Below are 22,099 nucleotides of genomic sequence, written 5' to 3' on the forward strand. Positions count from 1 at the left end.
ACTACAATGCATCATCGATCAATCAATACTACTCTTACTGTTTAAATACAAAATAATGTAACAGGACTTCGGATCGGATTTGAAAACCTCTATGCATGTAGGCTTGTTCCTAATATTTCCTTGTGTTATATTCGAGCGATTAATGAAAACACGCCTGTCTTTGTAATTCCTCATGACATCTCCACAGGAAAAGCACACAGGCTTGCACGCAGCTGTACTTGTGACAATGGGCGTTTGTATTACAGCCCTATCATACGCGCTGCAGCAGATCATATGACCCTTGGTGTGTACGCCTGACTGACCGTTTTTTAAGGCTCGTTTGAGCAGGAATTCATTATCTGCGATCTCTCGGGCCCTAACTTCGTGGTGAGTTGGTTTTTATTGTATCGCTTTGCAGCATAACGTAGCTTTAATTTGATCAATGAGCACTGAATGATATTTTTAATAAGGAGACATGGCGTTGGTTCTTTGGATTTATCAACGTGCCTTTGTGTCTGACCGTTTTCCTCGTAGCATGACTTATAAAAACAAGGTTGCATGGCAGTAAACTCTTTGCATGGCGATGTAGATGCAGTCTGTTCGCCTTTGTCTTTCTGGAGCGCCGCATCCACTCGCAGTATTACGGTAACGCGCTCCATCAACACGGAAGAGATTGAGCTGCTATCAGATTCAGCGTGTGATACTGTAGTAGTCTTTAAAGACATGTCATTTCGTAACGTTTCTAAAGAGGCATTGATCGGTACCATCACACTCGGGGTTGTTTTTGTCGCAGGCTATTTCTTTGGTAAGACATTCAAAATTACAAATGTGTCTAATTTGAGCTTTATAAGCTCACTAATGCACTGAGGTAACCGACACCTGCTGTGTGTGGAGGTTGTTTTTACTGTTACGTTTTAGATTATGCTGTTAAATAATATGTAACAATGCGAGTGATTAATGCTTGGGTGGTTATGGATAAGTGCCACTGAATGGGCTTTATTAAGGAAACATTCAGTGACCTGAATTCTTCACTGAAGATTACGTCAAACACTTGGTATAGAAAAAAGGTCGAGTGCATCACGTGGGTATCACGTGGGCAGAAAAAAAATCCAGTATTCATGCATGGATTTGTTAAAAGTTGTATTTAACAAGTGCACATTCAAGTTTGTACCAACTGACTCCCTGTATAAGCCGCCCAGTATAAAGTCCTTTTCTCATTCATTATAGCCTTAGTTTAAACATTACAGGAATTACTATTAAATAAGTCTTAATATATTATTAATAAGTCTGTCTACAGGTAGTTTAGAAGAGTAGTTTAGACTGGAAGATGTTAAGAATTCAAAACTCAAATCAGTCTATTTTTTTCAGGTTGCTTTGACTGTCTTGACTTTCTGTCAATACTGATCTGCTAATGGCTTATATAAGTAGAATAATGGCCAGGGGACAAAACTTCCTAGTGAGAGTCAGATGTTAGGAATGCAATGTAAATAGAATGTTTTCTAGAAACTCAAACAAGTGCAGCTCCTCTTTGCCATCCAATTCTTTGATAAGGGGTCTGGTGTGTGAGAAACTGTAAGAGCACTACCTGGTGGTGTTGACCATTTAGTCTTGCAGTTGTCAAGAGAACAAGGATGATGTTAATCTCTGGGTTTCCCCACAAACATATGTCATCCATATAGCACTCTGCTGACCCCGTAAGAGTGGTTACTAAACTAAATATCCTCTGCAGTACAGAGGATATTCCTCATGTGATATATAGAAACAGTAGTAGTGACCACAGCCAGATGTCACACAAATATGTCAGCCTAAAAATGTCAAGCTATTCTTTATTGTTTGTTTCTGCTGTAGAAATAATTCCATTTCCCATTTTCAGTTTGATTTCATCTAAATCAAATAAAGTTACCATACATTAACTGCACCAGGCTTCAATTTCCTGAATATTCTGATAAGCATGCATGTCCCTTGAAATCATTGTGCTCTTAAGAGCCTGATAATTGTTTCATGTTGTCCCTCAGGAAAAAAGAAACCTTACAGAATCATGAGCATCTCCAAAAGTCACAGTGGCGGGAAAGACAACCCGCTGCTACAGTATGTCCTCAATCACTCCATGAGGGAGCATCCGGTCCTTAAAAAACTCAGACAAGTAAGTAATGTAGGCATTAGTATCTGGAGTAGTGCATGGGCTCTGGCAAATATGAATCACTTTATGTCACAAGATATAATCTATATAATATATGACATTTATGTGCCTGGGTACTGTTCTGTGATTTCAGAGAACAATGGAAGACTCCTGGAACATCATGATGGTTGCCTGTGAGCAGTCACAGTTCATGGCCAATTTGGCAAAACTCATACAAGCCAAGAAGGCACTAGAGATCGGTAAGGGCTGTCAACTCAGGTCTCTCGCTCTCTCTCTTATAAAAAGCTGATTATAAACCTGGCTGCATGTATATGATACAGATACAAAATCGGCTTTCTCTAGAACAAATGTAGCTTAGAAAGTGGGTCAAAGATACAGGGACAAGGAGTAATTTCTGCAGTACATAAGTATACTGCTCTAATGCCGTACAACGGCAATTACAGAAAGAAAGCTTTTCACATACATAATATTATAGATATCAGATTTCTGCTGCAGAAAGCAGACAGTGTGCCACACGCAAAAGCATAAAGTTACTGTGATTAAACAGCACTGATTTTAATGCCTTCTCGTTGCTTTTACAGGAGTATACACAGGCTACAACACACTGAACATAGCACTGGCCCTGCCTGATGATGGAGTTGTGGTAGCATGTGATATCAGTGAAGACTACACTAACATTGGAAAACCCTTCTGGAAAGAGGTACATTTTATTAAGTATAAAACACTATATTGTGTGTGTAATGTAGTATTATGAAGTGCAGATCAGTGCAGGTGATTATTTTACACTTATTATTTTAGTAATTTAAAAAGCATAATAGAATAATGTCAGCTTCTCACAACTGTTTCTGTGTTATATTGAGGCCAGTTCAATAGCTGCTGGAACAAATTCACTTGTGAACATATGCTTGTATCCCTTCGTTTACAGGCAGGAGCCGAGCATAAAATCGATCTACGCATTCAACCAGCACTAAAAACACTAGGTATTGTAACATATTTTTAAATATACTGTTGTAGATTGTATAGTTTTCTGAAGAAAATGTTAGAGAAGTCGTTGTTTTGTAAAGGTCTGAGGTCATATGGGCTCAGTGTAAGTACAGATAAATCAATTATGACCAGGTGTGAATTTATCAAGCAACTTACTACCGTAAGTTTAAATGTAGCATGTTGAATTTAAAATGATGTAATTTTTTTACTTTAAGTCATTTAAATGCTATTATAGTACTTACAAAATATCTATTTATAACTGTGTATTCACCTACTGTGTTTACGGTAGAACCTGTTATTGTACCATCCACACGAACGCTAGACGCTAGTGCCACTAACAAGCGACTGTTTCCTGGCTCAATTAGTTCACTGAGCTGCCATCGTTCCCTCCAGGTACACGAAAAATAGCTGACTGTTGTATCAGGTGTAATGAATGACAACCAATGCAGTAAACCAGCGAAAATGCTTCACGTTAGCAGGCAGCTAAGCTAGTCAAATGCTAAATGACAGCACCAAGTTTGACCCGTAAATAGCACACCTGTACGTAAACTTAACGGTCACATGATGTGAGTTTAGTTACCTACCAGGAATCTTCTCTTTGTCCTTCATTGTAAAAACAGTTGCTTCAAAATAAAATGGAAAAACAAAAAGGGAAAGACAAACTATTTTTTAGCATTTTAGCGTAGCTCTTCGTGTTTCTTATTAGTTAGATCACGCGCTACAATGACCATAAGGTAGGGACGTTGTTACGTTACGTGCGTCACGTGGCTTTTTATCTGACGTAAAAAAACTAAAATGAACAAAATTATTAGCAATAGTTCTTAAATGTGTAAAATAACCTACCTAACTTTTTGTTATAGTGGTGGTTTTGTTTACTTTGTTATGCATCAGGATGTTAAAAGCAACCTTTTCTTTTTTCCTGTAGATGAACTCCTGTCTTCAGGCCAGGCAGAAACTTTTGACTTTGTCTTCATCGATGCAGACAAAGTTAACTATGATGGTTATTATGAAAAATCTCTACAGCTGCTGAGAAAAGGAGGCATCATTGCCATAGACAATGTAAGTGCTGTACCTGAAAACATTACAGTTCTTTCAACAAGCCACTTTGAGCAGCTAATTCTGTAAATGTGTTTTTTTTCCAGGTACTGTGGGGTGGGAAGGTGGTAAGTCCTGCTCCAGATGATGCGGATACTGTGGCAATTGACAAGTTGAACAAGAAGCTGCACAGAGACGCTAGAATAACACTGAGCATGCTGACAGTGGGAGACGGGCTCACACTGGCAGTGAAACTGTAGGACAATGATTTATACACTTGGTAAGGCTATTACTGGGGATATGTGATAGTTACTCAAATCTGTGTGATAAATTTTGTATTGATTACTTTACTACAACTGACCTAATTCAAGTCATGCTGCCTCTGTATTGTCACAAAGATAATAAAGGTTGATTTCAGGACTTTATTGTAAAGGTCGACACACATGGACACACAAACTGCTCCCTGATTAGTGTCACAGTCCTCAAATAGGAAGAGAGGTGGATGATTCACTCAGGCTTTCACTCAAGTCACAATGAGGAAAAATAAAAATTCATTTAGCATAATCTTAAAACTTAGAAGCAGGTTTTAAAGGTAGCAGAGGTCTAAAACTCATCACACAGCACTAATAAGCCACTCTAGGAAAATAAAGTGAATAGCAGCCAAGAGATTGGCTTCAATCCTGATAGCATAGTGTGTTGGATTGATAATTCCAACAGGCAGTACAACACTACCCAAATACAAATAAAATGTGCAAATAAAACAAATAGGAGAAGGAGCTTAAATAAAGGTATTTCCTACTGTGCAAAATAACAGCTTAGCTTACAGTCTACATTCCCACACTCCATCAAAACAAACTCTGGAACCACTCCTGGATTGTCAAACTAAAGTTGCCGACTTTCATCAGAAGTGGAGGGCTTTTCTGTCATTTTGGAGAATACATTGGCAGAACTGATTAATAAATACATGTGACTGAAGCGGGACTACGTTATCGTAACAATGAAGGGAGGTTGGTGAAAAGGTTTCCATCTCATTATCAGTGCCTGTGAATTAGGATTTTACTTTGTTTTGGCTTCATCATGATAATATCTGTTGCTGACCACACGGGATCGCTCACATCAACGATATTCTTCCTCTTTTTATGAAAAGATCCTCACGCTTCCAGTTCCAGGCCTAGACCCAGTTTGTGACCACCAGCATTGATGTTCTTCCCATCCACTAGTGCAGACAGAATGAGCTTCATACCTGAAATATGGTTTTAAAGTTAATGAAAGGAGGTCTACAAAATTGTTGAATTGTAAATTATTAAAGAGACTGTTCTTACCAGGTCGAAGAGTCTGGGTGTATCCAATTCCTACCAAGCTAGCATTATTCACCTTAGCCTGGACACAAAGTATTTAATCATTTCATTATTTTTTATGTATAGTAAGATTAGTATAGTAAGTATAGTAAGTTTGCACTCACTGAAATGGAGGCACTGGAGTCTAACTGGTACTTAGCAGCAATTCCAAATCGAGTGCCATTGCTGCCTGCTGTCCAAGCAAGATTCACAGCAGTTTCCAGATTGTCATTCACCTTCTGATAAATAGATCCACCAAACTCTGCACCATCATTCCTAGAACAAAAAACATCCACACAATAGGACATATGATTTCTTCAGAAAGGTAGTCGGTCTGCTGAATTAAATTATTTGTTAATTTGAACACAGCATACACATTGGTGTGGAGCTGGAAGTCTCCAGTCTTGTAACCAACTGCAAAGTTGCTCTGGGTCATCTTGGATTTGGCTGAGTCAAAGGTCATCTGATAGCCTGCCAGCCATCCCTCATAACCAGCCACTCCTGCTCCATGGATGGTAGGACCAGCAAAATCTAAATCTACATCAACACCCACGTTAACATATTCCCTTTTATAAGCTGCCTTGACCTTGCCACTCTTCTTGCTGTGAAATTAAAGACAGAAAATGAGAATTCCAATACAAGAACTCTTTATGTCATATTTAACTGTGTATATTTTCCTTTATATTATTATTCTGGTTTTAAAATATGAATTCACAACTAACAAAAGACTTACCCAGTGTTTGGTGAAAATGTAGTGTCAAAAGTAAGTTTCAACCCTTTGGTAATCTGAAAATCAAGAATGTCATCCCAATCTCAATTTAGAACAGTTTCGTTAGTAGAGCAGAGTTAATTTAGCAGGTTTTCAATTTACCTGATCCTCGACACAGACTTCTGTTCCGAGTGTATTTTCTGTGGTCCACTTCTCTGTGAACGTCAGTCCATACTCAGCCCATTTGTACTTGGTTTCCAGAGCTCCAGTGACCTTGCTAGTGTCAGTGTTGGAGGAGCCTGATGTTTTAAACTCCTGTAGTAAAAATAGGAAGAAATGAATTCTACCTGAAGACAATACTGTTCAGTAAAAATAAAAAACAGCTCAGATTGTTTACAGTACTAAAAAAAAATAAAACTCACCACTCCACTTGAAGACTGTGTCTTCACATCAAGCTTAACCATCCCAAAACCTGCAAAAGATGGCAACAGCGTGACAATACTTTATGGATTTAGAATATGCATTTCCAGCAGACACATATTTAAAAAAAATCTATATATATATAAAAACTTCTGCTTACCATATCCCTTATTAAAGATGTCCTTTGCTGATTTTCCCAGGTCTGCGTATGCTGGAGGGACTGCCATTTTGCCTATGACAAACAATTTAATATGTAAAGAGTGCAAATGATGATATGGATTAAAACAGCTTGGGTGAAAAGAAATTTGTTTTCTAATCAATAAACTTGTAAAACTTAATTTCAGACCCTCAGACAAAGTCTTTGCCTCAGACGTTTTGTTATTTAGGATTACAACTTGGTAGCTATACCAATGCCACATTATGTCCATAAATAAGCAGTAAATGGCAGTTTATTCCAAAAGTAACAACTCAATTTAAAAAACAAAGAGAGAGAAAAGGTATTTCTGAAATCTTGGCTACATCTTGTTTACAATTATTTTTTATTATGCAATCTGTAGAAATTCCAAACTCAATTCTTTTAATAGTAGTAATGTTGTCACCAGAGAGTAAAATATCTGTACTGTCAGCCACTCAGCTGCAGGCTGAAACACTTTGCAAATTAATTTTAGTTTGAAGATAGCAAATGAAAAGTAAATAAAGGGGCATACTTTTGACATTTAAATGCCCATTTACATGGGCTTATACTTCCCCGTGACAAAAAATAGCACAGTGTTGCTGTAACCTGTCACTATATATTAGCTGAATTTGTTCAGGCAGAGGGCGCTTTCTAGCTAGCAAATGTGGTGTCTGATACCCTTCTTGCGTAAATTTCAACAACCGCAGCATTAACAATCTAAGTACTTATACGGCCTATTACTTACCGAGAATTACTGTTGTTGATTATGTTGCTGTCAACCTGTCAGCTAAGGAATCCGCAAAACCAGCGAGAAAACCCGGTGTAGGACGATATGGAGGAGACACCGCAACAAACACCCTCCTGACCTCGACGCCGCAGGACCCCAAAGATTTAGGTGTTGTACTTTTTTGCCTGACTAAAATCGGACCGTAATTTAAACGTTGTCATTTACCAACAAATAATTTCAGCATTTGTTCTATGATATAACTACAGGAGACACGATTGATGTCATTTGCAAGGAAGAACACCTGTATGGCAATGTTTTGCAGAAAGGCAAGTGTGTAGGCACCTCTACATCACCATGGCAACCATTTCGCTAGTAAGACGTATATTATTTGAAGAAAAAGGTGTATCACACGTATTAAATTTATATTATATACCTGTATTTAACACACCCCTACTGAGAAAACTACATAAAAACTAATCAATCAAAAATATGAAGACTCCTGCCTTTAAATGAAGCAATATTACATCAAGTCTCTCCTCACCTGTGCCTTGTAACTCGCTAAAATTCACATAAAAATATCTTCTAAAATGTTTTTTCTATAATAAGACTAGATTTGAAAAACAACAAGAAAACAATTTCCTTTCATCTCTTTAATGATGAAAATGATGGAGACATGATTAAAATACAAATACCATGGCTTTTGCAGTAGTATATAAACATAGCAGTCCTTCATCCACAATGGAAGAACATGTTCAGACTGCCAACACCACTTAGAATAACCACACTGCAATGGCCAGGCTCTTACCACAGTGGCAAGAAGTCACTCCAATGAAATGTCAAGGGCAATCTAAAATGAACCTCACACTTAAATAGCACATTGTGTTTCAAAACAAATACACAGTTCAAAGCAACTGTAAACATATTTCTCCATGTGCATGTTGCTGTAACTTTGTATATGGAATATAAAAATACCTATTGACATTTATAAAATGAAATAAATAATATAAACAAATACATACAAATTTAAGGGGTCTGTTTACTACAGATTCATGTCATGGGTCATAGTACTTGGTCTTAGGTAATTTACACTGTACGGTTATCCTTAAAAAGAGCATTATCTACTACACAGTAAACATGAAAGATATGGGATGTTTCTACAGTGAAGAATACTCAAGGTAATTGGCAAATGGAATTATATTTAAGACATCTGAAAAACTCTTTCCATCCACGTTTGGCTGATAATTACATTTTTTTATGTTTCTCCTACAACACAAACAATGCACCTTCTAATGAGACAAATATGTCTCTCAAGGAATGCAATAGACTTAACATAATAAGAAATTTGCTAATGTAATGTAGAACGACATATGTATTGCTTTAACAGTGGTCCATAGAGTAGTGTTTTGATAAATTACAAAGTGGCAAGTAAGACAAAACTTACTTACAAAACCTCCAAATGATCAGGTATTCTAATTGAACAGAAAATTAAGACCTAACTGTAGCAGCACTGCACTTATTTAAATGAGGCTTCCTGTTATCATGTGCTATTTTAAGTTGAGATGTACAGAGAACAAATGCAGTTCATGCTACATAAATATCCCTTAAAAAAATAAAAATAAGCAACCAGTGAGTGTGACAATCAAACACAACATGATGCCGAAGCTTTAAAGAAACTCTGTGGGCTGATCTGCCGAACAATGGTGACAGGCAGTAGGAGGTTAGAAGTCCCAGAATATAAGAAGGTATGGCTCTGTGTACCCCATCAAACTGTTGTTGTACTGACAGGATCACATCAGTTGTTGAGAATGTCACACACTGCTGCAGTTGGCAACTTGACAAAGCAGACACGCACAGCACAGACTGACAGTACTGCTGCTGTGGCTCTTTATCCAATAAGCCTCCTCATCATTGCAGGTCTAGCAAAGGGCCAGCAGTACTCGTTTGGAACAGGCCCATTGACATTGCACTCAAAGAAGGAGAACATGGGGAACCAGATGCGAGCTCGTCGACTCTGCTGATAGGCCCTTGTGTTGGCTAGAGTGTGGTAGTAAAGGAAGAGTCTGGTAGTTATGTAGAAGGCAATGAACACATCAATAGAGTAGTGTTCATGTGCAGCCAGGATGAAGAAGATGCCAAAGAGGTTGAGGACCCAGGACAGGGTGTGGATGAAGTTCCAGCCTCGAGGAGTGTCTGTGAGGGAAAGAAGGAGTGAATTGTTATTTTGGTTTATATTACACTGGATTGTTTTATCAAGAAAAAAAACCCCTTCTAAAATTGTACTTGCAGTACCCATGAAGGACACTGGATGGCAACAGAGTGACAGTCCTTCCAAATAATGTTTAGCTGTTTCTCTCCACTTTAAACTCTTGACTTTATGTTATAGATTTAATAATTGTAATTCTTCTCAGAGTGTTAATATAGACAAAGCCTAGAAGCCATTGCAACATTTTAAATGTAATCAGAAGGCTTATACCTCACATTTGTGTATGTTTAAGGGGTTTGAGGTCTCAAATAAAATATACGGTAACTGAAACTATATTATAATAATAGGAGATTGCAGATATGTTTGTTCCCTGCCATGTGTGCCTCACTGTGTCAGATAAAGCTACTCACACTCTGTGACGAAGAAATTGAGCAAAGTAAGCACCACAGTGTGGCCGCTGAACATGTAGTCACCACACGTATGTACTCCCGTCAGGGTCATCCCAAACCCACTCCAGATGGCTACGGCTCGCTGTAGTTTGGCCCACATGTCACCATACATCTAAAGGAAGAGGAAAAAACTCCTGATGCTGTTATCTTTCAAGGAGGTACACCGCTTCACTGTGAAACAATCATCTTGTGTTACCTTTCCTGAGCACTGCAGGTGCTGTCCTGGCACAGACAGGGAGGTGACAAACATGGTGATGCAGCGCAGCAAGAACACTGTCCCCATTAGGCTGCACATGCGCCGCAAAAGGATGGACCTACAAGTCACAAGAGGCAGTTAACTTTAGTCTGACATTGTGCCACATCTAAGGTTACAATGACACACACTGATGCAAAAGACTGTCAGGACTTCACCTGTGTTTATGCAGCAGGAGTACAAGCAGCCAGATGTTACAGAGGATCACTCCACATGCCTCAGCCATGGCAAAGGCCCATGGTATCCTAGGCACACTGTTGGAAAGGAAAGGAAGCATGATAAATTAACATTAAATGTCATTTCTTAGGACTAACAAGCTCTGCAATTCTGAAATCCACCTGGCATTGACCGTTAACCACAACTACAACAGTGCCATCACGCATGTTGCGTCACATTTCCTCTCCTCTCTCCTGTCAGCTGTTTATTTCCACGGTTTGCATTTTTATCTCCAAAAGTTCCATTTACATGACTGCATTTAAATTGCAAAATAGAACTTCCTTGAGCTATAAACACTAACCTAGACTGAGTAAAATTCTCTAAGATTTGTAACTAGCCTAAATAACTTGCCTCAGCATGTTTTCATTTCTCCAAATACACAATGGCATTTCCCTGAAATCATTTCTTCCAATAAAGCTAAGACATTCCATGAAAAGCTCAAAGCTGGTCATGAACAACGGGTCTCACTTCAAAGTAGACTTAAAGTAGTCACTTTAAAAACTCTCACAAATTTCTTTGAAGCACAGCTAGCCAATCAGAGTATGTGAGGACAATAATAGAAACATGCTACCAGGAAGTAGGACAGTTATATTGTCCACCATCTGGTGAGATACTCTGACAGTTGGTAGAAATATCTGTGGCATTTCACAGCTGATTAATGTTTTTGTTGTTGTTTTGTGGCATAAAAAGGTTATGTGTATGCAGTCACACCCACCTGTCAAGGAAGATATCTGGCAGTGGAGGGTATGTGCGCATGTCTGGCACTCTCTCATGCACTATGACCATAACAAAGGATGTGAACCCAAACACAAACACTACATAAACAGAGCTAAGCACTGTCTTCCAGTACTCTGGATCAAGGCGTCTCATCTGTTGCTTGTATTTTCCATTAGTGTATTGATGGTACTCCTCTCCCACCGGTGCTGTGTCAGTGCTGTCGCAGTCTCTGCTGGGGTCCCCATTACACAGCCAATCCAAGCTGCCTCCTGAACCTGTTGGGGAGTGGCCATCAAAGGGAAGACCCAGTTCCTCCAACACGTCAATGTTCTGTTTCTGAAGTTTACGTATAGATACCATCAGGCGCTTGATATCCCCCAGCACCTTGAGCTCCAGAGGTGGCGAGCGGAGGTCATACTCGCTGAGGGAGAGCAGACTGGTGCCATCCAGCCTGTGCTTGCTACACAGCAGGTCCACATAGTCACAGAATCCCTCTTCCTTCAGCCACTTAGCAACATGTTTAGGTGTCCAGCGGCGGATACTCAGCTGAGTCATTTTCTCCTAACTGAAGACTGGAGAGAGGAACATTAGCATTAACTGAGCACTCCTATACTTGCGATATCAGTTCCTTATTGACTTCCTCACAAACAATCTCAGTAATCTTAAGAAGAAGTATTACGCTTGCTTATTTTTTTCCTGTATCAGCAATACTAATTCCACACGAGTTGTGCAAGACTGCAACATAGACAGAAAATAAATTCAAGTGACAAACAAGTTAAGGACGATTCCTGAGTTACAGTCAGAAAAGTTGAGCCTTCACAACTTGAGCAATTGTATGAGGCAAGAATTTCCTAACGCAAGTTTGCACAGTGTAAACCACACCTTAAAATATAGGTGAAGGAGCAGATTGGTTGGTTATTATGAAAAATATTATCCAAGATTATCCTATTGTTTAAGCTTCACTTCTCTGTCAGTGGCACCCTCGAACCTCTTTTTACAGTATTACTTAGTATCTATAAAATGTCAAAATTGCCAATTATCACTGTGGAATAATATGAAGGCATTGTGGTTTTGTGATTTACAGAACAGCTAGCTAATACGCGATTACAGTATTTACTTGTCCACGATAAACTATGCAAATGCTATGACTGGCTAACAAATACGCTGCGATCAAACGCTGCTAAATCCACGTCTTTGAGCATATTGTAGGCTAATCTGGTGATAATAAATGCTAATACACCACACGGCACCATCCTCCTCCTATTCCACCCTCCTCTTACCACAACAACGCGCTCTGCCTAGTAGGCTAGTTCCTAGCTAGCATCCGCTAGCTTGATAAATGGTTGCGTTTTACGCTCACTCACCCGGTCTGGAATGAAACAGAAGACAACACGGAGCTTATTTATTCAACTAACTATGTGGCATCGTACGAGAATCAGTAGAAAACGTATTATCGTTTGCTGCAATAACAAGGGCTTGTTGGAAATCATTTCGCTCAGGCTTTGAGCTGGCTAGCATTAATGTTAACAACACAGGGCGGTAATGTCCAGAATAGCAGCGCATGTCAAAATGGGATTTAGCTATTGCTGACGAATAGTGACACCTACTGGTGGAAATGTGGCACTGCAGCCTCTTTGCCTTTGCCTATTTAAATTCTTATGGAAAAAAGCAATTCCTTTTTTGTGCAGTTAAATGTCCTAAATTAGAGAAGAAGAAAAAAACAGTACATACGATGTGCATGATGAAGATTTAGAGGTGCAAAGTTGACCAGCATTGGGAATGTAGGTCAGAGTTTTATTTTTAGACCAGTAGCACCTGTCCATGTCAGTACCAACATGGCTGTACTAAAGTCTCAACTAAGTTTGAAAATAGAGAAGAAATGATACAAATGGATAGTTTTAGAGTAGGATTTTGTAAGTAGAAGAAAAACATACACATGGTTAACGATGAACAATCCAGAAGAAAAGTGTGGGACCCCCTCTGTAAAAGAGCTGGAGAAGGTTTTATATGGCGGCAAAAGGTTTGGTAATCCTGTGGATGAAGTTTGGCCTAACCTGTTCATTGGGGATATGTAAGTCTTTGACACTGGCGTTAGATTTCTTCTAATGTGTTTCCTATTATAATGACTGTCTCCTGGTCACAGGTCGGTGGCCAATGATCGCTACAGTGTGTGGAAGCTGGGAATCACTCATGTTGTGAATGCTGCTCATGGGAGGATGCACTGTCTGGGCAGTCATGACTTTTATGGATCCACTGTAGATTACTATGGAGTTCCTGCAGATGACTCACCAACTTTTGACCTCTCTTGCTATTTCTTTCCCTCTGCTGAATATATTCAGAAAGCACTTGACACGTCTGGTGGTAAATAAATGTCCCTCTTTGAGAATTACTCAACATACCCAGAATAAAATCCCATATTCATTGTTATTCTTCTTCTCCAGCTCGGGTTTTAGTCCACTGTGCAGTTGGAGTGAGCAGGTCCGCTTGCCTTGTTCTGGCTTACCTAATGATACGCCACCATTACACCCTCCTGGAGGCGATCAATAAGGTCAAAGAGCGCAGGTGGATATTCCCAAACAGAGGATTCCTGAAACAGCTTCGTGCTCTGGACATGAAACTACACAAGAGAAATGAATAGCTTTCTAACAAAACCCTTTCTCCAGACAAATGACAAGATTTAGTTTCTGCCACAGGAAGGAAATACCAGGCTTGGACTTGAGTCAGTTTATCTGAGAAATTGTATTGAATCCAAAGTATTTCCCCTGAGTCTGGAGCTGTGTTTGTGAATGTGAATCATGCTGCCTGTTCACAACTTATTGATCCTCATCTTAGAAAGGAGATCAGTGTAATCAACTCTTTTAAGAAGGAATATGAGGCGATATTGCTTTTTAAACTGTTTTGTACTGTAGGTCAAATTAATCTGCAAAGTGTTTACTTTCACTTTGAAACCCTGCAGGACTTCTGTTTGACTGGTAGCAAAGGTGTGTTACATATTGCTGTTCATATTTTTAAGTAGGCTAACAGCTCTTTATAAAATGAGATGTTATGTATCTTGATGGTCAGTAAACACCTCACAAGCAGGGTCTTCATTGGGCCGACTAGCAAGGTTGATGGCACTCGTTTGGTAACAACAGACGGTGTTTCCTCATTATGATTCCCATCATTTGTTGCAAGCTTGTTAGCATGATAATCTTAGCATCCTCACAGAGCTGCTGGTGTTTCCACAGGTGGTGCTGGTTTTATTGCCTTTTGAAAGAGTCAGCCTTGTCCATCCACATCTGAACCTAGTCAGCCAAGGATTTCAAGGAGTACACAGGTGTTTGAGAGTAATAAACATGCCAATCCTTCTGAGAAACCTTTAATCACAAACTCCGAAAACTCTCTACATCACAGGTGCTTACCAACAAAAGCTCGTTCTTTCTGCCAGGGTGAATCGTGTGGAGTTCACTCTTATTGTGTCTCTATTGGAGAAAAGCTGTTTAACAGCTTTGCACACACACACACAAACACACACAGATGTCAAACTACATTTTAACAATTTCACCAGCAGTTATAGATCATATTCTTAAAGCTTTATGTACATATCAGGTGGCTTTTAGTCTCATTATACACACACACACACACCGGAGATGCATCAATAAGCAGAAGCAGCACTTTAAATAATCAATCAATAAATGTCTCCAGGTCATAATCGACCCACAGACATTTATTGACAGATTTTGTGTGTAACATCAGTACTGACATTTTACAGCTGACATATTTAATGTTTGATGTTCACAGTATAAAAGAGAAGGTATTTAGACTTTAATTCAATTTAAAAGCTAAAATGGGTGAAATTGACCTGCAACATAATGGCAGAGTTAAAAGAGGCATTTGCGCAGTATGAGGGCTGTTTAATGTCATGTGCAGCCAAGAGCAAATCTGACTTTAAAGCTGTTACTGGATCCCTTTTTTCCATAAATGCTCAAACTTTTTGTCAACCAGCATAAGCACTCAAACATTGTGCCCATAATTACAGCTAATTATCACTGCTTTATGGAACGATGCATCACTCTTTGAGGCTGATTAAATTAAGAGTCCCGCAGCAGTGTGGAAAGCAGAGCCTGGGCTGTGCTGTTTGTTGTTCTGCCCCCTGCATAAGTAAAACTACACGCTAGGTTAAGCACTAAATTGGGTAACTGTCCAGTGACGGCAGATAAACACCTGCTCGTGCGGATCATCTCAAACCGGAGAGAAAGACGGGAACCGCTTTAATACAAACAAACAGTTGGAGCAGTAATCGATCCAAGACCAGGGATTTGGACTTAAAATGTCAGACTTGAAAAGAAAGAGAAAAGAATATCTGACTGTGAAGGATCTGCAGAAGGTTTTGGACTCTTGCACTCTACACCTCAGTCAAGTTGATGAAGTGTGGCCAAACATATACATAGGGAATGTGTAAGTATACATTTCATTCAATAAATTTACTTTGCAAGGAAACTTGTAAAATTTTCTAAAGCCATTCAGCTTCCACATACTGTATCAGTCTGACGTGAAATCACTGTGCTGTGATGCGTAGCCTCTTGAACCTCTTTCTGTCTCTTTGTCTTGCTATAGGGCAATAGCCCAAAACAAGGCTGTCTTGCAGAAATTAGGTATAACTCATGTTTTAAACGCTGCTCACTCCAAGCAAGGCAGCATAGGGAACCAAAGCTTTTATGGCAACGACTTTGTGTATTGTGGCATTCCAGCAGATGACTCGACGTACTTTGATCTGGATGTTTATTTCAAGCCTGCGGCGGATTTCATTCATAAAGCTCTGAAGTCATCTGATGGTAAGACTCCTCAAGGCTTCTGCCTCACATAAACTACAAATGACAATTCATTGCTACAGTTTTCATTTTTAAAATTCCACTACATCACCCAACCACGTCCTTTCAATGTCACCGCAATGTAACCCAGCTTGTAATATAAGTGTATTTCCAGCCAGTGGTAATAATGAGAGTCTTACCTTGCAGAATATAAGTCTATAATGTGACCATGGCTCCTTTCAAAGAAGCTATCAAGCAGAGGACGAGTTGGGATTAAAGAGACAGTCGGGGCCCGGTCTGCAAAAGGACCTTAAATGAACAAAGACCTTGAATTGTGGGCACTATTTTTAGCTCACAGCAGGAAAAAAGAAAGACCACAGCGTGAGGCGGGCAGTCATTTATGATATTAATAAGACTGAGGCCTCTCACTAATCCTTCCTTCACATCCACCCTCTCTCCCTCTTCATCTTGTCTGTTTTCTTCAGGGAAAGTTCTGGTGCACTGCATCATGGGAATGAGCCGGTCATCGACCTTGGTGTTAGCGTACCTCATGATCTACCATCACCTCCCGCTCAAGCAGGCTTTGCAGAAATTGATCCAGAAGAGAGCTATCTACCCCAACAGGAATTTCCTGGCTTTGCTGCTGGATCTGGACCTTCAGCTGATAAAAAAAAAGAAAACATGTCAGATTCTGTAGTCGAGAGGGGGGGGGGGCCTTAACACTGAGACTTGCTGTCATGAATTTTGGTTCAAATAATGAATGCATTTTCTGTCCGGATCGGTCAAAGCATAAACATTAGGCTAGCATAATAAACAAAAGAAGGTCAGTCTCCATAGACCTCCATTTTAAAATCCTCTCTACTGATAAGTTCTCATTTCATCACAATCAAGTTGAGTGTGACCACTTTGAGTGACAGGTGTTGCCAGCTGCCCGCCTATCTCAGCTGCACTCATGCTCCACCTCTTTGTCTGTATTTGGATTAACCAGGAGTTCAGGCAGACTGTAATGCTGCCAACATGGTGACAGTCTCCCAAAGGGAGGGTTGATATCAGAGACGGCATATAGTTAATCAATGGGGACAAATGTACCTGATGTCTTCTACAAAAAGCCCATACACAAACATAATTACACATTACAGACTTCTATTACAGACCCTGTTGTCAATACCTACAAGTACAGGAGGAGGCAAGCTCATTAAAGTTATTTTCATTTTCCGAACTGTTAGTATACTATTTCTAATTCCTGGAAGGAGATCATTTGAAAATGTTTGCCTTAGTGTGGATGTAGCTGGCCTTCCTCAGGTGCCACCCTCAGACCAAACTTCATCTTTGATGTGGAATCAAAGCACAGAGCCTCTGTTTTCAGGCTGTGATGTTAGAAAGAAAGAAATAATGTCTTAACAGATTAAACAGACTGCTTAGAAGGGTTGTGGTGTTCAATAATGAACGACAACAACTGTCTGTTTATACCTCGAATCATGTCTTTAACTCTCATTTTTTTGTACAATGTTTTTTTTTTTTTTTTTTTTTTACTTCAGCATCTCACTCTGTATTACAGCAGGATGGACCAAATGTCTGATGGAGTAAAAAATCTTGAAAAGTGGGAATCAATCTATCCGACACATCGCTGTTCACAGTGCTGTGCTCTTCGAGAGCTGATTACCACTGTGCGTCAAAAAGTGTCAGGTCTTTAAAAATGTGAAAGCAGGCACACACACACACTCAGGAAATCTCACAACTCCAGTGATATCGCACACTCTATGTGAATAACACCTCCAAATATTATGATAGAGAAGCAGCAGAATGTGTCATAGATCACATATATTTGTACTGAAGAATTCAATTATTTCACTCAATAAACATTTTATGTAAAATCATATGAAACGAAATTTTATGTCTATCTCTTTTTTTATGCCAGGTTGCCTGTTTTTTCATGATTAAATCTGATAATCAGCGTCTGTTGCTCTTTTAAATCCCTTGACCGAGCTGTTGTTGTGAACACATCTTGGTGTGGAGGAGAATCAGAGCAAAACACTGTGTCAGATTTAAACCCAAACACAGCAGCAGCACTGATCTCATTTTCTTGCTATTGAAAAAGCCGTGTCCTATCCTCCCCTCCTGTGTCAGGCAGCTCGGGTAACCTTTAAGGAATGCAGAAGATGATGCCAGAATTATTTTTGGGCTGAGATTCAGATGTTAAAATAGCAAAAAAGGTTGCGGGGTATAGATTACCAAGGAGAACGCAGACAGTTGTGCCGTCGACCTACATGTCGCTCTTGTACAGAGAAGAGCAGCGTTTCAAGCCAAGGCAAGTGTCTACTAACACATTTATTGCAGATATTCCACATGGATAAATATTTATCAGTGTGTGTAGTGTGGATAGTAACAAGTGTGGATTTATAGTGCTTTTATTTGCAAGGTAAACATGTTTACAAAGCACTTTTATAAATGAGTGTGCTCTGTGATGATACTGCATTGCCTGATGGATTGTTATACTTTCTTCTGTTATTAATTTGCCCACAAATCCAGATGAACCACATCTGAAAGGCTAAAGAGGGAAGTGTAATTCATAAAACCACCAAGAAGAGGCCCGGAGGAGGTTAAAAAAAAAAAGCCATTTTTATTTGCCCTCCATGTTAACCGCAGGCACTTTCCCATACATAGCATCTTTAATTACACAGAAGTGGAGCAGGAAGGACAGGTTAGCCTAAGGGAGGGAGGCTGTGAAAGCAGCGCTGCAGCTCAACATGTGCACCAGGGAAATCAGTTCTCTGCCCCTAACTGTGGGGGGGAGGGAAGGCTTGTACTTATAGATCAATGAGGAGAAAGAAGAGCCTCCAGGTACTCCGGGCACATGTTGTACTTGCGCAAAGACACACTTCACTCTGTATTCACACACTCATATGCATCGGAGTACAACACTGGGACAGACACAGCACACACACGTGCATGCACACATAACAATGCAGAGATAAAGCCGTCATGATGTTTGAGTGCGGCTCCATATGCCGGCGCAGCTTAACAAAAGGTCACTGAAACAGATTTGGTCACAATGACTCATCCCTGTGGACACGACAGTGCGTCTCTGAGAGCCACATTACATTTCCACACATACAGAATGCAAATAAGAACTGCCATCAGTTTCTTTACTATAACAATGCATGCACATCACTAGCTTCAAGCACAATCACACACCTGTCTAAATGGATGCTAATGCATACAGTATGCATATCCTCTCCAAAGCCCAGTGTGTAAATTGTAAATGCAGAGGTTAGACTTGCCTGCTGGAAATGAAAAGCTGCTTATAGCTGTTTATACCGCTCGAATTTTTTTTCTCTGAGTGCTACTGAACTGTAGATAAAATAATGAGAGCATCATAAGGTCAGCTTACAATTATGTGATCTTGTGATCCTTTGCAACTGTGGAGTGCAATTATGGTCATAATGGTGCTCTATATTTAAAGACTTGGGTACTGGATGTTCTCATTAAAGATCCTTGCTATAATTCTATAATGTGTTACCCAAGACGATGCCCTCACTTCAATTAAATGTATTACGAGTTATAAGTGGAGTTATTTGGCATGCATTATACAACAAAAAAAGCAGTCAGAACTGTATGCACATCTCTGTCTTCAATTAGTGTGGTTTAAATTCCATAGCAATAGACAATGCTGTTCTTAGCAACAGGTCGTTAAAGCAGAAACAGAGCATCCAGACATGCCGAGAGGCTTCAGCGGCCTGGTGAACCCTGATGGGGCAGACAGCAGGTATGAGACCCCCACAGCTTCAGAACTCCAGAGGCTGATGTGGACAAAGAAAGGGACCAGTAACCATCTGGACGAGGTTTACCCCAGGATCTACATTGGAGACATGTGAGACTAAAGGATATTATATATATATATATATATATATATATATATATATATATATATATAGTAAACATGATAATGTTTAAGAACCATAGATACAGTTAGCATGGTGACATGCTAATGCTAATGTTTAAAAAGCATCATACAGGTATCCATGTGCAATCTGTGGATATATTGTTAGCATGTAAATATGCTAATAACTGGAAAAGAAGTGGTAATTAATTTGCTGCAATCTGCAGCCTCACCGCTAGGTGGCAATACATTCTACATACTGGTCCTTTAACAAGGATGGACAGTTATGATGTATGCCAACAACACCACTAACATTACAGCAGTTTTTGTTTTAATGGTATCACAGTATATAGCTCCTTGTTGTGTTCAGGCTAGCATTAGTTAATACACAGTGTCAAACTGGCCATAAAACATGCCAACAGAAGTAACAAAACCATTTTTTTTTCTAAATGATTATCATTTTCTACTTTAGGTACGCAGCCAAAGACAAGAGGACACTCCAGGCTCACCACATCACCCATGTGCTTAACGCTGCTGATGGGAAGTTCAATGTGAACACGGGGCCCAGCTACTACCGAGACACCAAAATCACTTATCATGGAGTGGAAGCTTTTGACATGCCATCCTTTAACTTGAGTCCCTTCTTTTACCCAGCAGCCAATTTCATCAAGAGCGCTTTGAGCTCGCCCACAGGTGAGCATTTCACAGTTCTCACAGGTATTTTTCATCATCTTCACACATTAACTTGGGAAAGACAAGGCAAGGTACAGAAACATTTGTCAGTCAATTCCCATTACAGCTGCTCGCTAGTTGTATTAGTCATTAAAATGCAAATCAAACACTAAACATAATATCAAGCTAATATCTTTCCCCCACGGTAATCTTCTCATAAGCTCAGACCAGGGCCAGGAAAATTGGTTTTAAATGGATTGCCCTGGTAATTTGTAAGCAACACTTTTATTGGACATGGAAATTACACAATTATGTTTGTGGCCTGTGCCTGCCTGGCCTGTTATGCAAAGTGAAGTCAGTATCTGACATGACAGTAATAAGATGAGGCCTCCTTCTTCACATGCTGGTTGATCTGGGGCTCCAGTGTGTGGCGGGGCCTACAGTAATCCCCGGCAGAAATACACAGGCGCCAAGACAGTTCAATTACGCGCTCCTCTGCGCCCTAATCCTCAGCCCCGATAAGGAACCAGGGATTACCGTGTGTAGAAACATTTGTTGCAACATTGTTGAAAACTTTTTAGTCAGGAGTTAGAAGCACTCCTTTCTGGTGATTTGCATGGTTTTTAATCCACAGAGGAGTAACAAATTAGACGTTTCGAATAAAGTTTACCACAATAATCCACTGATTGCATGGCTGTAAATGCAGACACTGAGCTGGAAGTGTATGAATGAGCTCTGAAATAATCCACAGAAAGTGACTTTACTTTCTGCTGATTGACAGGGAAAGTCTTTGTCCACTGTGCGATGGGACTCAGCCGCTCCTCCACCTTGGTCCTGGCGTACCTGATGATCCATGAAAACATGACACTGGTGGATGCCATCAAAGCCGTCAGCGCTAACAGAAACATTTCACCTAACCACGGATTCTTGGAGCAGCTCAGGCAGCTGGACACAAAGCTGCACTGCCAGGGATCATCAAATGGCAGGGGCGCCAATGGGCGGACATAGAAAAAGTAGTAGATAGTGCATCCTTTGAAGCAGCCACCTCAATTATAAGATACAATTCTTTTGTGTAACAGAAAATGTTGGTATCTGGGATGACCAGATATCAACAACTGGCCTATAAAATAAAGCCATGCATTTATGTGTGATCCCTGGACCTAAACATTAAAAAAAAAATAAATTATCTTAGCATAAAAGTTGTAGGATGGGGGAGACAGCTTGCACCTCTACCTAGTTATGGTTGGCACAGTAACTACTTCTTGACTTCCTAAACAGTGCTCTGCAGGAATGAGTCCAAAACTGTGTTAGCATTTTAGCATTCCAGCCCCCTGATCCCAAAGCCAATGGTCTTTTTGAATGTAATTCAGCAGATCTTATTTTATGACACAACATCGTCCCAGCAGCACTGAC

At 39.9% G+C, this 22,099-nt stretch overlaps 6 protein-coding genes across 11 annotated transcripts; 4 read left to right on the forward strand and 2 right to left on the reverse strand.

The window, feature by feature from the left end:
- The first annotated feature begins 263 nt into the window (after positions 1–263).
- LOC114451570 (catechol O-methyltransferase domain-containing protein 1-like) lies at positions 264–4,558 on the forward strand. Of its 2 annotated transcripts, none has more exons than XM_028430311.1 (7): positions 264–366; positions 1,995–2,122; positions 2,253–2,358; positions 2,701–2,819; positions 3,045–3,099; positions 4,029–4,162; positions 4,246–4,558. In XM_028430311.1, the coding sequence occupies exons 2-7, from the start codon at positions 2,018–2,020 to the stop codon at positions 4,396–4,398; spliced, it is 672 nt and encodes a 223-aa protein (XP_028286112.1). In that variant the 5' UTR covers positions 264–366; positions 1,995–2,017; the 3' UTR covers positions 4,399–4,558. The 2 variants fall into 2 exon arrangements, with proteins under 2 accessions (XP_028286112.1, XP_028286111.1); XM_028430310.1 differs by lacking the exon at positions 264–366 and adding an exon at positions 637–784.
- On the reverse strand, positions 4,547–7,656 carry LOC114451569 (voltage-dependent anion-selective channel protein 2-like). The gene is made up of 9 exons (XM_028430309.1): positions 7,525–7,656; positions 6,765–6,836; positions 6,607–6,656; positions 6,347–6,499; positions 6,209–6,261; positions 5,850–6,077; positions 5,601–5,751; positions 5,461–5,518; positions 4,547–5,381 (listed from the first exon to the last, which is right to left on the reverse strand). Exons 2-9 carry the CDS (start codon positions 6,829–6,831, stop codon positions 5,290–5,292), a joined length of 852 nt encoding a protein of 283 aa, XP_028286110.1. The 5' UTR covers positions 6,832–6,836; positions 7,525–7,656; the 3' UTR covers positions 4,547–5,289.
- A 1,363-nt stretch (positions 7,657–9,019) lies between these two features.
- Positions 9,020–12,845, reverse strand: samd8 (sterile alpha motif domain containing 8). Its single transcript, XM_028430307.1, has 6 exons — positions 12,709–12,845; positions 11,343–11,916; positions 10,570–10,665; positions 10,355–10,472; positions 10,120–10,270; positions 9,020–9,696 (listed from the first exon to the last, which is right to left on the reverse strand). Exons 2-6 carry the CDS (start codon positions 11,897–11,899, stop codon positions 9,392–9,394), a joined length of 1,227 nt encoding a protein of 408 aa, XP_028286108.1. The 5' UTR covers positions 11,900–11,916; positions 12,709–12,845; the 3' UTR covers positions 9,020–9,391.
- A 34-nt stretch (positions 12,846–12,879) lies between these two features.
- LOC114451571 (dual specificity protein phosphatase 13-like) lies at positions 12,880–14,630 on the forward strand. Its single transcript, XM_028430312.1, has 3 exons — positions 12,880–13,415; positions 13,488–13,705; positions 13,786–14,630. Exons 1-3 carry the CDS (start codon positions 13,291–13,293, stop codon positions 13,980–13,982), a joined length of 540 nt encoding a protein of 179 aa, XP_028286113.1. The 5' UTR covers positions 12,880–13,290; the 3' UTR covers positions 13,983–14,630.
- An 857-nt stretch (positions 14,631–15,487) lies between these two features.
- Positions 15,488–16,991, forward strand: LOC114452045 (dual specificity protein phosphatase 13-like). 3 transcript variants are annotated; one of them, XM_028431125.1, is made up of 4 exons: positions 15,488–15,781; positions 15,941–15,978; positions 16,075–16,158; positions 16,620–16,991. In XM_028431125.1, exons 1-4 carry the CDS (start codon positions 15,654–15,656, stop codon positions 16,829–16,831), a joined length of 462 nt encoding a protein of 153 aa, XP_028286926.1. In that variant the 5' UTR covers positions 15,488–15,653; the 3' UTR covers positions 16,832–16,991. The 3 variants fall into 3 exon arrangements, with proteins under 3 accessions (XP_028286926.1, XP_028286927.1, XP_028286925.1); XM_028431126.1 differs by having other exon boundaries at positions 16,078–16,158; XM_028431124.1 differs by having other exon boundaries at positions 15,490–15,781; positions 15,941–16,158.
- A 1,331-nt stretch (positions 16,992–18,322) lies between these two features.
- On the forward strand, positions 18,323–22,093 carry LOC114452196 (dual specificity phosphatase DUPD1-like). 3 transcript variants are annotated; one of them, XM_028431373.1, is made up of 5 exons: positions 18,391–18,442; positions 18,664–18,733; positions 19,815–20,005; positions 20,487–20,707; positions 21,468–22,093. In XM_028431373.1, the coding sequence occupies exons 3-5, from the start codon at positions 19,851–19,853 to the stop codon at positions 21,692–21,694; spliced, it is 603 nt and encodes a 200-aa protein (XP_028287174.1). In that variant the 5' UTR covers positions 18,391–18,442; positions 18,664–18,733; positions 19,815–19,850; the 3' UTR covers positions 21,695–22,093. The 3 variants fall into 3 exon arrangements, with proteins under 3 accessions (XP_028287173.1, XP_028287174.1, XP_028287175.1); XM_028431372.1 differs by lacking the exon at positions 18,664–18,733 and having other exon boundaries at positions 18,323–18,442; XM_028431374.1 differs by lacking the exon at positions 18,391–18,442 and having other exon boundaries at positions 18,723–18,733; positions 19,821–20,005.
- The last annotated feature ends 6 nt before the right edge of the window (positions 22,094–22,099 follow it).

This window comes from Parambassis ranga, chromosome 19 (assembly GCF_900634625.1).
Source record: "Parambassis ranga chromosome 19, fParRan2.1, whole genome shotgun sequence".
Taxonomy (NCBI): domain Eukaryota; kingdom Metazoa; phylum Chordata; class Actinopteri; family Ambassidae; genus Parambassis; species Parambassis ranga.

Bases quoted from the DNA above. Each gene is read 5' to 3' on its own strand.
- LOC114451570 (XM_028430310.1), top strand. From the start codon at position 703: ATGTCATTTCGTAACGTTTCTAAAGAGGCATTGATCGGTACCATCACA. The intron at 2,820-3,044 runs GTACATTTTATT...CTTCGTTTACAG, and splicing joins GAAAACCCTTCTGGAAAGAG to GCAGGAGCCGAGCATAAAAT. The intron at 4,163-4,245 runs GTAAGTGCTGTA...TTTTTTTTCCAG, and splicing joins GCATCATTGCCATAGACAAT to GTACTGTGGGGTGGGAAGGT.
- LOC114451569 (XM_028430309.1), bottom strand. From the start codon at position 6,831: ATGGCAGTCCCTCCAGCATACGCAGACCTGGGAAAATCAGCAAAGGAC. The intron at 6,500-6,606 runs GTGAGTTTTATT...TTTTTACTACAG, and splicing joins CACAGTCTTCAAGTGGAGTG to GAGTTTAAAACATCAGGCTC. The intron at 5,519-5,600 runs GTGAGTGCAAAC...CTTTGTGTCCAG, and splicing joins ACTCCAGTGCCTCCATTTCA to GCTAAGGTGAATAATGCTAG.
- samd8 (XM_028430307.1), bottom strand. From the start codon at position 11,899: ATGACTCAGCTGAGTATCCGCCGCTGGACACCTAAACATGTTGCTAAG. The intron at 10,666-11,342 runs GTGGGTGTGACT...CCTTTCCAACAG, and splicing joins CCAGATATCTTCCTTGACAG to TGTGCCTAGGATACCATGGG. The intron at 10,473-10,569 runs GTGAAGTCCTGA...TGTGACTTGTAG, and splicing joins CTCCTGCTGCATAAACACAG to GTCCATCCTTTTGCGGCGCA.
- LOC114451571 (XM_028430312.1), top strand. From the start codon at position 13,291: ATGAACAATCCAGAAGAAAAGTGTGGGACCCCCTCTGTAAAAGAGCTG. The intron at 13,416-13,487 runs GTAAGTCTTTGA...TCCTGGTCACAG, and splicing joins AACCTGTTCATTGGGGATAT to GTCGGTGGCCAATGATCGCT. The intron at 13,706-13,785 runs GTAAATAAATGT...CTTCTTCTCCAG, and splicing joins AGCACTTGACACGTCTGGTG to CTCGGGTTTTAGTCCACTGT.
- LOC114452045 (XM_028431124.1), top strand. From the start codon at position 15,654: ATGTCAGACTTGAAAAGAAAGAGAAAAGAATATCTGACTGTGAAGGAT. The intron at 15,782-15,940 runs GTAAGTATACAT...GTCTTGCTATAG, and splicing joins AACATATACATAGGGAATGT to GGCAATAGCCCAAAACAAGG. The intron at 16,159-16,619 runs GTAAGACTCCTC...TGTTTTCTTCAG, and splicing joins AGCTCTGAAGTCATCTGATG to GGAAAGTTCTGGTGCACTGC.
- LOC114452196 (XM_028431372.1), top strand. From the start codon at position 19,851: ATGCCGAGAGGCTTCAGCGGCCTGGTGAACCCTGATGGGGCAGACAGC. The intron at 20,006-20,486 runs GTGAGACTAAAG...TTTCTACTTTAG, and splicing joins AGGATCTACATTGGAGACAT to GTACGCAGCCAAAGACAAGA. The intron at 20,708-21,467 runs GTGAGCATTTCA...GCTGATTGACAG, and splicing joins CGCTTTGAGCTCGCCCACAG to GGAAAGTCTTTGTCCACTGT.